Source organism: Crocodylus porosus, unplaced genomic scaffold, assembly GCF_001723895.1.
Source record: "Crocodylus porosus isolate Cpor-Errol unplaced genomic scaffold, CroPor_comp1, whole genome shotgun sequence".
NCBI lineage: Eukaryota > Metazoa > Chordata > Crocodylia > Crocodylidae > Crocodylus > Crocodylus porosus.
Window position 1 is genome coordinate 58,505,369 of NW_017728909.1, and position 15,087 is coordinate 58,520,455.

General features: G+C 38.0%; 1 protein-coding gene across 5 annotated transcripts in view; it reads right to left on the reverse strand.

Moving 5' to 3' along the window:
• The window catches only part of TMEM161B (transmembrane protein 161B), a 105,938-nt gene that overhangs the window by 74,250 nt on the left and 16,601 nt on the right, over window positions 1-15,087 (reverse strand). For all 5 annotated transcript variants that reach the window (XM_019532334.1, XM_019532331.1, XM_019532332.1 and 2 more), the window contains 3 exons: window positions 14,390-14,493; window positions 6,915-6,995; window positions 822-919 (listed from right to left, as the gene is read on the reverse strand). In XM_019532334.1, coding sequence (XP_019387879.1) covers window positions 822-919; window positions 6,915-6,995; window positions 14,390-14,493 — 283 coding nt within the window. The remainder of the gene's footprint in view (window positions 1-821; window positions 920-6,914; window positions 6,996-14,389; window positions 14,494-15,087) is intronic.

The following is a 15,087-nucleotide window of genomic DNA, read 5'->3' on the forward strand; positions in this document are numbered from 1 at the left end:
TATTGTCCTTGATGCTCGAAGCTAGTTGGAGTTCAGTTGCAGCCTTGGCTTTCCTGGTTTGCTCCCTGCAGGACCAGACCAGTGCAGAATATTCATCCTTGGAGGTGAATCCCATCCTCCATCCTTTGTAGGCCTTTCTTTTTAGCCTCAGGAAGAGCCCCTGGAGAGCCTGGGGGGTGGGGGGAAGACTGCTTTGCCCTCTTGCTGCCTTTCCTCTGAGATGGAATCAAATTAGCTTGTGCATTGAGGATTGCTCCATTGAGGAGCAACCACTCTTCCTGAATTCCCCTCCCCCTGGGGTTGTGGTCCTTTAGGGCCTCACTGACAAGCCTCCTGAGCTTGTCAAAGCCAGCTTTCCTGAAGTCAAGGACTTTCGTGTTGCTGACTGACTTGCTAGCTTTACGGAGGATGGTGAAGGTGATCAGCTCATGGTCACTGTCACCCAGCTTCCCATAGATCACGGATGATATTTCACATGCCTATTTTAATCTAGGAGGATATTTCATATGCCTATTTTCAAATATGTACATAATCCTAGCCTTCAGATATCCTGTTGCAGTATCAGATGTGCTTCATGCTGGATTTTAGCTCTGCATTCTTTTCTGCAATACCACTATTTAGATGTCTCTTATAGAGCAAGAGATGTCATCTTAAATTCTTGCTTTTTGGCTCAGTTTTTCTTTATGAATTATTTTTTATTCTCTCCTCCATAAAAAACATAAAAGTATATATCACAAATGTACATGAAATGGAAAAAACAACACTGCATAATTGAAGAATATATTATGACACACAAAAACCAACTGTAGTCTTTTCCTTACCTAAAGTGTCCACTTCTGTAACAGATTTCGTTTCCAGATGAAGATCAATATCCTTTGGAATGGTTAGGGGCTTGCTTTCAATGTGACCATTGTATTTCCTGTTAAAAAAGAAAAGAAAAAAGTGTGTGCGCATATAATATGTGCAACAATATTATAACAGCTAAATATCTAGAGGAAGCTTTTAAAATGCCTATGATGCACATTTTTCACATGAAGACTTAATTCTCCATATAAAATGTATATCTGAGCTTAAGTTGGCATGTATGAATAATTATTATTAACTCTATCTTGTCAGAGTTTGAAATACCATTGTGGCTATGCACATAACTCTAAAAAACACAAAAACACCCAAGTAAATTTAAGCCAAAAATTTAAGGGTAAGGCTCAGACCCGGAGGCTGACAGAATGCGGCATTAAAATCATACTTCACAGATTCATAGATTGTAGTGTCCGAAGGGACCACAAAGGAACATCCTGTCCAACCACCTGCTCCTGGCAAGAAAGAGGACTGAGGTCAGATGACCCCAGCCAGGTGTCTATCAAGCCTCCTCTTGAAGACGTCCAAGTTAGGTGATAGTACCACCTCTCTTGGAAGCCCATTCCAGATTCTGGCCACCCTTACTGTAAAAAATTTCTTTCTAATGTCTAATCTGGATCTACTCTCCACTAGTTTGCACCCATTATTCCTAGTTACTCGTAGGAGTGCTCTGGTAAATAGCGCATCTCCAATTCTCTGTTGTCCTCCCTTGATAAACTTATAGGCAGCTACAAGGTCTTCCCTCATACGTCTCTTATGAAGGCTAAAGAGATACAGATCCCTCAACCTCCCCTCATAGGGTCTTTCACAGCGACCACTAATCACGTGAGTGGTCCTCCTCTGAACCCTCTCCAGATTCTCTGTGTCCGTCTTGAAGTACGGCGCCCAAAACTGGACACAGTACTCCACCTGCAGACTGACCAGTGCCGCATAGAGGGGGAGCATCACCTCCCTCGATGTGTTGGTCATGCATCTGTTAATGCACAACAAGGTGCAATTGGCTTTGTTGATAGCTTTGTTACACTGCCGGCTCATGTTCATCTTGGAGTCAAATATGACTCCAAGATCCCTCACCATTAGATAGCAATTTCATGTTTTAAGTAACAGAGTAATATTTACAGAAATTAACAAGCAATTATCCAGCTTTGAAGATAACTGGAACTGCTGGCAGAGAGACTGGGTCAGCAGCACAGGATGAGAGAGAAACAAAATAGTCAATTGCTACAATCTATTAATGTAAACAGATGTAAACAAGCACTGACAGAGACTAGAAGTTCTATGGGGTTTTCTGGCCTTATAAATTATTATAGCCCACGTTAGCAGGTTTAGAAGATACAATTCAGATGACAGTATAAATGTCTTGCAGAACAGATCTGTTCTCCTGTTAACAACTATATAAAGATAAGCTTAAAAACACCCCCCATCCCACCAAAAAAAACTATAAAATGTGACTAAGTCGCATCTGCTTATTTTTAATAAGCAAAATTTATCACTAACATCTCTGAGGGAAACAAACTAAATTCTTTCCTACCCTACCAGCAAGATTAATCTAATCTTTTCAGACTTAAGGCACCCAGGATGGACTTGAGGCACTGCTCAGAAAAATATCAGCTCATCGTTTTCTTTTTTTTTTTTTTACTACAGAAAAATAAGAGCAGTTTTTCTGTTGCAAAGAACTAAGACAAATCAGAACTATGGATTTCTATTTGAAATGTCTTGGTTTATCTTGTGACTCTGTTGTAAACCTAATAGGCATCCCACAGCACCCTTGAAAAGATCTCAAGGGTTGACACTGGTTGAGAATCCCTGGTTTAAGCTCTATCCATATTCTGCTCACGTGTGCCATCTCAGAGACATTAACACAAACGCAACAAGGACAGAACAGGTTCTGGTCACACAGTATACACAGTCCCTACCTTTCTGACAGATATTTCCTAGCAGCCTGACCTTTTTCCATGGTAAACTGCTAAAATTGATAGTGTCATTTTTATGGTGCAACTTTTCAAAGCAAAGCTCTAAGTCTAGAAGAAAGGACTAGTAAGAAGAAAACAGCCATAGCTGGGAGGCCAATGGCAGAGAGAGAAAGAACTGAGTACATTAAAAAACCCATAAGATACATATTTTATTTGGAGCTCTAAGTTTCAGATGTCCCATATTTGCCAAAATGTACCATGCATTAGTAGCATGAGATATTACTCAAACTAATTCCAAACTGACCCCAAAACAGCCACACACACACAAAAAAAAATCACTGTAACAGCACAGAAACAAGGTTGTGCTAAAAACAGTCTCTGAAAACACCTTTTTTTTTTTTTAAATAGGGTGGAAAATTTAGCTTTTCAGCTCCCAGAAAATATCAAAGCAGATCAGGAATAGTTTTGTTAGGTTAAAACAAATGTAAGTGCTAGACAAAGAAAAAAAACTATATTGTTCTGATACATATTCAAACATCATTGAAATCAGAAAAGGAAGGATGCATGTTCTATGTCCTAGCAACCTTTTTTCCCCATAACCCACCTCTAATCAGTACCAATCTGACCATGGACTAAAATTTTCTTCCTAAAATGAGTATATGATTCATTGGGCAAACACAGGTTCAATCCATTGTAAGCTAATTATAAGGAATGGATGCGTGCTTGTCGATTAGTACATGAGAAGAAAATAGTCAAACAATGAGAACTTAATATAACATCCTTGCCTTTCAAGAGTGACCAAAAAAGCAGTTAGCAGTGGGTATCAGATGAAGTTCAAGTCTATGCCACTACATCAAGCCATAAGCAAACATGCTAGGCAGCAAGTCACACTTCCAAATACGGACAGCAGAAAATTGAAATTGACTTAATTGCAAGCTTAATTTTGCTGGTTTTGATATGCCAAGGTAATGGTCTATTTTTGATAACTGCAGACAGGAGGCTTCAATGAAAGGAAAGCACTTTCCCCCCTTCTCTCATTTCTTGCATAACCCCAGCAGCAGAGGCCACTGCCTCTTGTTCCTATTTACAGTTAATTCTTCACTAGCTGAAAAGTGAAACAAAGAACACCCAATCAAAACACTTTGTTGTTTCACGACTAGGAAACTGTTTACTTCCCTGAACAAGACAAATTCATTTCCTCCTGCATCCTAGTTTGGAAGCTTTGTCTGTGAGTACAAGTATAAATTTCTGTAGCCAACCAAAAAAGACAAGCATGCATGTACATAATTCAAACTGTTCACTTGCATTTCAGAAGGGCTTGACACTGTACTTTAAGGCTCATGCTTACAACAACCTTCAAATCATGCCAATGTAACAGCACTTTTTCCTAAAGTGAAATGGTTGGGAGTAAAAAAAAGATTCTAAACCCCCAGAGAAGAGACTGAAGAGATTCTGAAATACTGGATTTGTAAAGCAATAATGTTTCCACGTTATGTACATAGGGGACCACCATTATAAATTTGGTAGTAATTTCTACATAACAATAAAATTAAAATTGACATGTATGCTTCCATTTATGTACTGTATTTATAGTTTGATGACTATAAAGACTGTTCCAAATAAAAATGAGAATATATGGATTAGTAAGGGCAGAAATTTGGTGAAGTTAATAAAAGGTATTTGATGACTGGAGTTCAGGAATACTTGAGTGACACCTGCTTTCCTCAGGCTAGAACCTGTAGGATATGCAGTTCAGCAATAATGATTCAAATCTTGAATTTCCACTATACTTATTTTCCAGATCTATAGATATAAATATATAAATCTGCCAATGGTTACTTATTCATGTGGACAGTTATCAAACTTCATGTGACACCCAAATTAACTACATTTTTCCCTTGAAAAATGAAATGGGATACAACAGATTTTTCATGAATCAAGATGGACCTACTATCCCTACAGTAGAATTATTAAAGCTATTTAAGAAAAGGAAACAGTCCCCAGATTGCTTTTGTTTTAAAATTAAAGAATGTAAATAGGATTTGCAAGATGACCATCAAAGTAAATTGTAGGATAAAAGCTAAGAAACATAGATGCTACCTCCAAGAGCAGTGAACCTAAAATCGACATTGTTTATAGGTGACAATATGAGAGACAATAGAAAATGTAACAGTTTGTATTAGGAACATGAAGAACCAGGAGATCCTGTTTTTTTTTTAAGTCCAGACCTTGCTCCTAGAGACAACTGTATTATATAAATGTTACTAATCTAGCATCATATTGAAATCAATTACGTTTCTTGTCTCTCAGTGTTTCTGAGAGGCTGGTCTAGAACCTCTCTCTCCTGATGGTTAGAAATCTTTTGATTTATACCCATTTGTTCTTGTGCCATTATTATCCTCATTTCAATAGCTCTTCATCCCCTTGATGTTTTTTTTTATCTGCATGTATTTAGAGCAATCATCTCTATGCAGATTTCTCTGTAGCCTAAACAAACCAACTTCTTGTAGTCTTGTCTCAAAGTGAGCTCTCCATTTCTTGGATCATCCTGGTAGCCTTTCTTGTGCACCTCTTAATTTTGAATTGAACTTCCTTGAACATGAACTACCAGATCTGTACAGAGAATTCCAGGTGAGTTCTTACCAGCTGCTTTTACATAGGTAGTAAATATTTCCCTATCTTTTCTAATGGAGTTACAAAGTGGTTTCAGAAAGTAATGGCAATTTTGAAATAAAACCTTACTGTGTGCAATGATCGTTTACTGGATAACATCATTTCTCTACATATAGCTGTAAACAAGGTGGCATCCATGTTCCCTGCTACTCTGTAGTTTCCCACTCACTGCAAGCTATATATTTTATTTCAAAATTGCTGTTACTTTCTAAAACACCCACATAGCTTGCCTGATACATTCTGAGATCATTTCTGCTTTCCACGGCTGTATCAGACTAGTGGCTCAGCCTGTGATCTACTAATACACTCAGGTCTTTCTTCACCTCTCAAGTCCAGATGACAAGCTTTTTATTATTATCTCCTAAGTACATGACTTTATACTTTGTTCTATTAAATTTCATCCATTTCTACTACAATCTTAAATCAGCTAGTTTTTCCTACGTTATTCCTCTTCTCTTCCATATGGATTATGAATCTCAATTTTATTTACCAGATTTGTGTCCTCGCTAAGTATCATTAGCACATTCCTACTTTTTGCGTTAAGGTCATAAATGAAAACCAGTCATAATACCATCTTCAAGGAACGCCACAAGTAACCTGTTTTGGCCCAGCACAATCTGTTGTAGTCTGCCTGTTTAAATAGTTTCTTATTGCCTTATAATTCTTATGCAAAACCATCATCTCCAGTTTCACATGCAATACTGTATCAAATGCTTTACTGAAGTTCTGAAATTCTTTATTATATTTCCTTTGCAAAAACCAGTTACTTATCAATATCAAATAAAGACAGCAAGTTAACACATATTTTTGGTAAACCCATACTGCATTTTATCTTATTTTCCACGTACCTCTATGCTTTAATTATTCTTTCTTTTGGCAAATGTTCCAAGACCTTGCCAGCTTTATACATCAGACTAACGAGCCTATTTCTGCTCTCATTACAATATTTAAGAAAGGTAGAGCAAGTAGTCTTTCAGTAACACCCCTACACTTGATACAATAATAACAATAACAATAATCCTTGCAGTTTCAATGGCCAGTTTTCTATGAGGGACAACATCTAGTCCTTATTTGAACACACTGACCACTTTAGTTTACTGGAGAACAACTTTCAAGATCCCAAGTCAATACATAACTACAACAAATAAGAGCAATGCCATGTAAAAAGAAATTTGACTGATGCTATCAGGAAAAGACTGACAAAGCAGAATTTCTTTCTAAACATTCAGATTTGAAGGGTTATTTTTAGACTAAGAATTAAGCCAAATGCTTTCAAAGATTAGTACAAGAAATTCAAAATAAAAGCACTGAATAAAGGCAGCGTGCTTCACATGGAAGTAATACTCTTCTCACTGTGTTATAAAATTACTGAGTAGCATGAACACGGATAAGATCTGCCAAAGTCAGCTGGCAATCTAGTCACTTCATGGTTTATGTAAACATGCTCAAGACAATAAAATAAGCATTTACCTATCTTTTTTGCTTTTCCCCTTTTGTTTCCCTGCAAGAATTCGTAGTTCTTCTTCAGTAGGATGTTGATACCATCGTAAACTAAAAAGGGAAAAAATTTTTTTAGTTAAACACCATATCAATGGAAGCATTTAACATACTTATGTAAAAGTTTCAGCTACTATTACAAAACTCTTGGTTCAGAGGTGACATCTTTTATTAAACTAAAAAGTAGCAAATATTTTTTTCTTTGCAAGTTTTGGGCACATGCACCCTTCATCAGGCTAACGAGAAATTAAAGATTGTAAAAGTTCTCTTAGGTAGAAAATAAATTCCATTTTGCACAGGGGAAGTTGAGGCTGGAAGTGTATTCCCCTGAGTATGATCAGAGGTCAGGAAAACAGACCTTAAGACGACAGGCTGAGAGCCATGGGGCTCTTTAGCTTGGAAAAGTGCAGGCTCAGGGGTGATCTGATGGCCACCTATAAGTTTATCAGGGGTGACCACCAGGATCTGGGGGAACATCTGTTCACCAGAGCGCCCCAAGGGATGATGAGGTCGAACGGTCACAAACTCCTGCAAGACCGTTTCAGGCTGGACATAAGGAAGAATTTCTTTACTGTCCGAGCCCCCAAGGTCTGGAACAGTCTGCCAGCGGAGGTGGTTCAAGCACCTACATTGAACACCTTCAAGAGTAAATTGGATGCTTATCTTGCTGGGATCCTATGACCCCAGCTGACTTCCTGCCCTTTGGGCAGGGGGCTGGACTCGATGATCTCCCGAGGTCCCTTCCAGCCCTAATGTCTATGAAATCTATGAAATCTATGAGTAGCTGAGAGCCCTTTTGTGAAAATGTTGCTCTGTGATGGGCAGATAAGGCTGTCTTCATCCCTGGAGGTGTCATCCTATGTCAGAGGCAGGCAAGGAGGTGCAAAAACCTTTCCTGTTTATTATTTTTAATGTATTGTTTATTATTGTTGCATATTACAGCACTTCAATAAAACACCTGTGTAAGTATGAATGAGATTCAACCTGAACCTTAAAAACAGTCAAGGTCAAAACTTCACTTCATCTGAGGTGAATGGATTTTTTTTTTAAATAAAACAAGTATTTAAGCATCTCAGATCCTAAATTACTAACAGAATGAAATGGCAGTCATTAAATTTAAAAAACCCCTCTTAACTGTGAAAACACTGAATTTGGTACAACACATGGCAACTAAGCCCATGTCTACAGAGGAAAAACAAATCAGGAAAATTACACCATTGTAACTATGCTATACAGACACTACTCTAGAATTATTTTGCTCTAGGATAATTATTCCACTCACAAAGAAGGTAATTTTCCAAAATAAAAAGTGAATTTTATTCAATAAAATGCTAATGCAGCAGAAATATTCTGGAATAGCTAATGCAAAAGTTTTTTCTTTATTACCTATACCACTCAATTTTCTCTTGCAGACCTTAGCATACCGCTTCATGCCCTGACTTTTCTTTTGTTTGCTTTGAGGTGGGAAGGAGGGGGCCATGTCAGCTAGCCCCATTGCTGCAAGCCCCATCAGCTGACAGGCCTCCCAGGCATGGAAGCACATGGGGCGCTCCCCTGCAGCTGCTAGCACCACAGAGGAGTGCCTGGCCAAATATTCCATTAATACTGCGATGGGAACAAGCCACAAAGTTAGTACACATTTATTTGTGAACTAACTTAGTGGCTTACTCCTCATTATCATACCGTTAACTGACTGAATATGTGGTTGGGTCACAACTTAAGACATGATTAAGTAGTTAATCACGTCTTAAGTGTAACGTGTGGCAGAAGCCTAAAAGTGAGCTCTCCCTTAGTCTGTTTTAAGTACATATATTATCTTCAATATTCAAGGATGGAAATGTGGATAAGGAAGATATTGGTCTTAATATGAACAATGGATTTGGAAAAAGGTTACTGGAAAATTTCCATTTTGCAAGTAGTAAAACCTACAAATTTGTAATAGGTATTTCAGCCTGCTTTTAGCTTTGGAGAAGAAGCATAAGAGCCAATCACTGACATAGGGGACTATACCGCTCTCTGGAGTTCCTGCCTTTTAACCACCTGCCATAACAAGAGTAATTCACTTTATACTTTCCTAAAGTACAGATTGTGCTAAGTGTGCCTTGTGGAAGAAACAAAAGAACTTGTACCTTAAATAGGGAAATTCCCCATCACAAAAACAATTCCCAGTCACAGATGCCCTTTTCCATCTCTATTCTGGATGTTCATTTGTCACTAGGGTAGGCCACATCTGTGTGTCTTACCAGAGAGAAGGAGGGAGGAAATCAGATAATTTTCCTTAAGAAAGTGGTAAGATTCAGAGATCAATTACCACGAAAACCCTATTGCAATGGTGGGAAACATAAGCACTCTTCAAATAGGAGGAGCCAAAACAAGGTAAATTATTTATCATCATCATTTATCATCCCAGGATCCGGAGGCAAGGAGATTACTTCAACCAAAAAAATGGCATTGGTTTAAGGACTGGATTGGCCAATTGATAGAATTCTGGTAAGCAAAGCCTCCAGCTGCATAAAAGATATGCATACAGCCATGAACGATGCATGCCTCTGGCAGCTGGGGGGGGGGTGACAGCAGTAAGCGGGGAGTTCCTGAAGACACTGCAGGCACTGTCAGAGGTGACAAGCACTGCCCAGGGGTCAGCAACCACCTGAAGATGCTGCCAGCAGTGTTGGCAGCAGTCTGCAGGGATCATGGACTGCCCGCAAATGCCACCGGCAGTGTTGGCAGCACCTTTTTGTAGGGCGTGAACAGCATGCTCACCATGCCCCTGAATACAGCAGATACAATTTCTCTGCCCTGGGACCATCAGTTCTCCCAAGAACTGGACTTCACTACATGTCAGAAGTTAAAATTTCTTGAAATTGCTTTGGGAATGAATGCTATGATAGCTATAAGGTCTATTTGTGCAAATTAAATACATAATACTGGGTATCAGAGAAGTGTCCCAATTTCAGAAATCTGTCTGACTTAACACTATAGTCTCAGTGCACTACTTGGTGCCCAGATGTTATGGTAATACAAATAAAAAATACTTCAGTGTATAAGGTGTAGTACGACTTGGTATTGCCATCTCAAATAGGAGGTTAAAAGGATGTGATTTATAATCTGTGCAGTACTTCAATAATTGCTTTCTCAGGGCTTCTTAATGTTAGATTGTGTAGAAACCTCTTGTTCTTGAACATGCCAATATTAATAAACTACAGGGAACTGACTTTTTTGTTTGAACACTCATACACCTAGCATTAAGGGCTTCCTAGAGAAACTCAAGGCTATATTTCACTTGTTTTAATATAATACAACTATGGACTTTGCATCAGTCAAGAGATTTAAGTTATTTAAAAAAAATGTACAGTGTATGAGAGTGAATTTCTTTATTCAATTATGTATTTTCAACCTATGTAGTCCTCGGTGAAGGATTTGTTTGTGCAACAAGAGTCATATCTAAGACAGATCAAAAAGTCCAAAGCTAGGTTGAATCAGGCCCATGAGTCAGAACTGCTTAATTCAAGGGCTATAAAGAACATCAAGTGTTGCTCTTTCCTCCCTGTCTTTTGTATGACTAGGGCACAAATGTCAAAAAGTTTGGAGGTATGACCTGCTTCAGAATTTGGGGTCATGCCCACAGGAGTTCAGAGACATTGGTGGCAGACCCACAGAGCTACGCTGCTGCCTAAACCCAGGAGGAGTCCCTGTGGAGCTGAACACATTACCACTGGAGTTAAATGGAAAGGAATAAGACTGGGCCCAGAAACAACAAGTTCTACAGACATGAGAAAAATGCAAGTAAGCAATAAGAAAAATAACTAGACAAAATACTTTATGTTCATCTTCAAAAATACATGCAGTTAGCATTCAAGAAAAAAGTTTTAGTACAACGCAAGGACAGAGCTTGCATTAAGGCAGCTATCAAACCTATAAAACAGTACTGAACAGATAAAAAAAAAACTTGTGTCCTGCTAATGAGAAGAGTTTAAAAAAAATCTCATTAAAGTAGAATCCAATGCCACTTCCACTGCATCTTTAGGATGAACACTGGAGAAGAGTCCTGAACAGGAATTTGGACAGAAGTACCTTGTCAATGGTAGCAGAGTTAAGGGATGCTTAAATCACACCTAGGTACAAGACCTTATTGCAGGTCTGTTTGCAAACATGGTTTTTAGTAAATAAGGGTTTGGTTGTTATTTTTTTAAAAGCTCACAGAAATCTCAAGGACAAAATGTAAAAGACATGCAAATGTTGATGTTGCTTATTGGCTAAAAAGCTTTAGCATTTATAATATAAAAACCAGAGAGGTGCTTGAAGATACATGGGTTTTAGTATAACAGAAATTTTTTAAAAATGTAGCTCAAATCTGTTTCAGACAGGATACATATTACGGTCAACTAGCTCAGGTACTAGCAGCAGTCAAACCACAGGAAGTACAGTGTAAACATAACCTCAGCATATGTGGTTTAAGGCCATTAGCTAGGGAAGAAACTGAAAGACAGCAGTGGTATGAATTCAAGAGTGACTTATGATTGGGATTAATTGATTAAGTTGGAAAGTCACATATAACAAGCACCTAAACCTGCTACATGCAAGTTACATGCACACAATTAACATGAACAATTAAAACTCTGTCAAAGTTCACTGACAGTAAAGGATTGGAGAAGTATGATTCTCAATGAACTGAAAAACAGTGCATTTGTTCTCCCATTTATCAATGATAGAAGATTCACTTGCTTTGGAAACGTATAACTTAGGTTGTTTTTTTTTTACATTCTATTTGTCCTACCAAAGGTCTGTATTTTTGTGTGCTTTTTTTTTTAAAACGCAAAATACACAAATTTCTAGTTTAATAGGAAAAGTATGTGTGTGTGCATATTTATGTTAAAAAGTGTAAATTTCTCAATTATGAGTTACCTAGTTCTTTAAAGATAATAAATTTTGTTAGAGATTTAAAGACATTGGTAGAAAAGCCTGCTGGCCTTTGGGAAGGCAGCAAAAACAGAAGGCAAAAACCATAACTTAAAATGGTGCCTGAAATCAAAAGAACACAGAAATTCATGATCAAATGCGAGAAAATTCTCAGTTTAGTTCTCCTTAGAGGAGAAAGTGATGTTTCCCCCCCTCCTAAGCAAAATGAGGTTACTGAGGCTGTCCTCAGACTTAGATTCAGGTTGGGGTTTTTTTTGTGCTGGGCAAAGCAATAATGCAGTCAAATACAGATGAATACTGCAAAGCAAGTTTTCAAAACTGATTGACTTAAGAGGTAACAGGAAAATTCCCATCAAGGTCACTAGGAGAAGAATCAGGCTAGTACTGACTGTGGAAATACAAAGCTATTCACTAACAACATCTATACAGAAAATCCTACATAGCTCAGTAAGAGAAAACAATCCCAGAAAAATAGATACAACTCAAACTAAGAAGTTCAGCAATATGAAAATCATAAATTTAACAATGTACAAAATCAAAAGTGTTCCAAAAGCATTTGCTATATAGCTGCATGTATTTTTTAAAAGAGGGTGTAAAAAAAGGGGAAAATATGTCATTTGAATAAAGATCACAACACATATTGTTAAAAGATAAATGTCACTTGTAATTTCATATGCATTAAATAACTGTGGAACTTCACAAATAGTTATCCTGAAATTAATTCTTTTAAAGGACCTGAAAGTGCATCTCAAGCCAGTCCAGAGAGGTGATACTCCCCCTCTATGCAACTTTGGTCAGGTCGCAGTTGGAGTACTGCGTCCAGTACTGGGCACTGCACTTCAAAAGGGATGTGGCCAGCATGGAGAGGGTTCAAAGGAGGGCCACCCGCTTGGTGAGAGGGCAAAAGGGCAGGCCCTACAAGGAGAGACTGAGGGACCTGAACCTGTTGAGCCTCAGCAAGAGGAGGCTGAGGGGGGACCTGGTAGCTGCCTACAAACTCATCAGGGGAGGTCAACAACAAATAGGTAGAGCCCTTTTCTCCCCAGCACCACCTGGGGTGACAAGGAACAATGGTAATAAGCTGATGGAGAACAGGTTTAGGTTAGAGATCAGAAGGCAATATTTTACAGTTAGGGTGGCCAAAATCTGGAACCAACTTCCCAGGGAAGTGATCCTTGCCCCTACCTTGGGTAAATTCAAGAGGAGGTTGGACAATCACCTGTCTGGGGTCTTGTGAACCCAGAATTCATTCCTGACTGTGGCAGGGGGTCAGGCTAGATGATCTGTTCAGGTTCCCCCTGACCTTAGCTACTATGAAACTATGAAGTGTGCTGTGATATTCAATATCCTGCGGATGAACTCAGAAGTGACAACTTACACAAAAATGTAGTAGTGTTTCCATTCAGATTATCCACTTACCCATTACTAGAATCCCTCCCTCTTCAAAATGCACCAACTCCCAATATACTTACAAGGTAACTTAAATGCCATTGTTAAATATTAATACTTAAAATATGACCATTAGAGAACAATACTGATTACAACAAGAACATCGGGACAGATTTGTAACCCAGGAGATGCTCAGCTTTTACCCCAATCTACTCTGATAACTCCTTTCTAACTAACCACATCTGAGCTTTCCACCTTGTAATATGGTGAGTTCTTAAAGAGAGAGAAAAGTGGGCTAACCATAAAATGCAGAAGAAAATGGTAGTGAAAAAGTTAAATAAATACACACACGCACACACCAGTAAACAGCATATCCAAAGTCTAGGTATACTTGAGAAATCATTGAGAAAAGTGGAGATTTGGGATTTCACTAATAACTTAGAAGGTTATTGTTAAGATCCTGAGAATATTAACTATGAGAAGGACAATATCCTCTAATGATTCAGAGTTTCTTTAGAAGAATAAGCAAGCCATACAGTTTTCTAAAATTTAAGAGACAGATTTACATTCACAGCAGCTGCTGTTTTTAGTTATTATGGACACAATCATACAGGGAATGCTCCCCTTGCAACTCATTATGTCTGTTTGATCTATTGTTGTGAGAGAGCAGTATATTGAAATTTACACAAATCCTACCCTCTGAAGTAGTCAGAAAATAGGATTTGGGGTAAATTTCTAAAAAATTCTTACATGCAAGGCTAATCAAAATGGGGATTATTAGGAACACAAGGCACTGCAAAAAAGTTGAGCATTATGGGACCTCAAGATATGAATTTGTTTTACTAATATTAAAAAGATAAAAATCACTATGTAGCTCATCTCTTTAAAAATAAGAAGTGCCAGCCAACACTAATTTTATGAACAAGAAGCTTAAGAGTATAAGACGGATGCTTTAGAACAAGCATTTTATTATTTTTTCAAGTCCTATAATCATCCAGGTTCAGGTACAAGCAATGCAGATGATAGCATTCTACTGGAAATAGTTTAAAATTAGTTTAATTTTCTGATTTTTAAATATATAAAAAGGACAACTGTCACCGCATCCATATACACCATAGCAATTATGTTTCTTATCTTACCTGCCACTACAGAGAAGCCAACGAGCAAGAGAAAAATGAGGTATGATCTTCTGTATGACACTAGCCATCACCATGGTAATCACCAACTGTACACCTATCACAGCCTGTGGAGAAATAAGTTAAGTAGTTAAGTAACAAGTCAATATATGTAAAAGTGCTGAAGTATGCAGTTTTCATAGTATAAAGCAAAAGGTTGCTTTTGAAATAAGAATAAGATGTTTAAAAAAGAGTAAAAAGAGAGGGGCAAAAAAGAAAGAAAAGAAACCTACTACATCAGTTTTCATGAAATGGTCTGAGACTTGCTATTGTCAGCCTTGCACTGGTTCCAAAAAATGCACTGCTAGACCAAAGGACCAGGAATATATATACTGTCTGACAGTTCAGTGCCAGACATGTGTCCCAAAAAAAACCCCCCAGAGACTTCTCTGTGTTCCTGTGATAAAGCCAGTCATTTCTGGCCAAGGCATTTCACAAGCCATGGGACTTTAAAATTATGCCACTTTGATTACTATCTTGCTTTTTGTTCTCACTTCACTTCTGACATTATTTTAAACAGTACAAACCCACTAAAGTTAACAAAGACTTATAATACATTTAAATATCCTACATTTGTAGTTTTCAAGCAACATGCTTCATTTGTTACCAACTTAATTCAGAGGACTAATAACCACAATGGAGAAGGAAGATGAGGAAAGAAG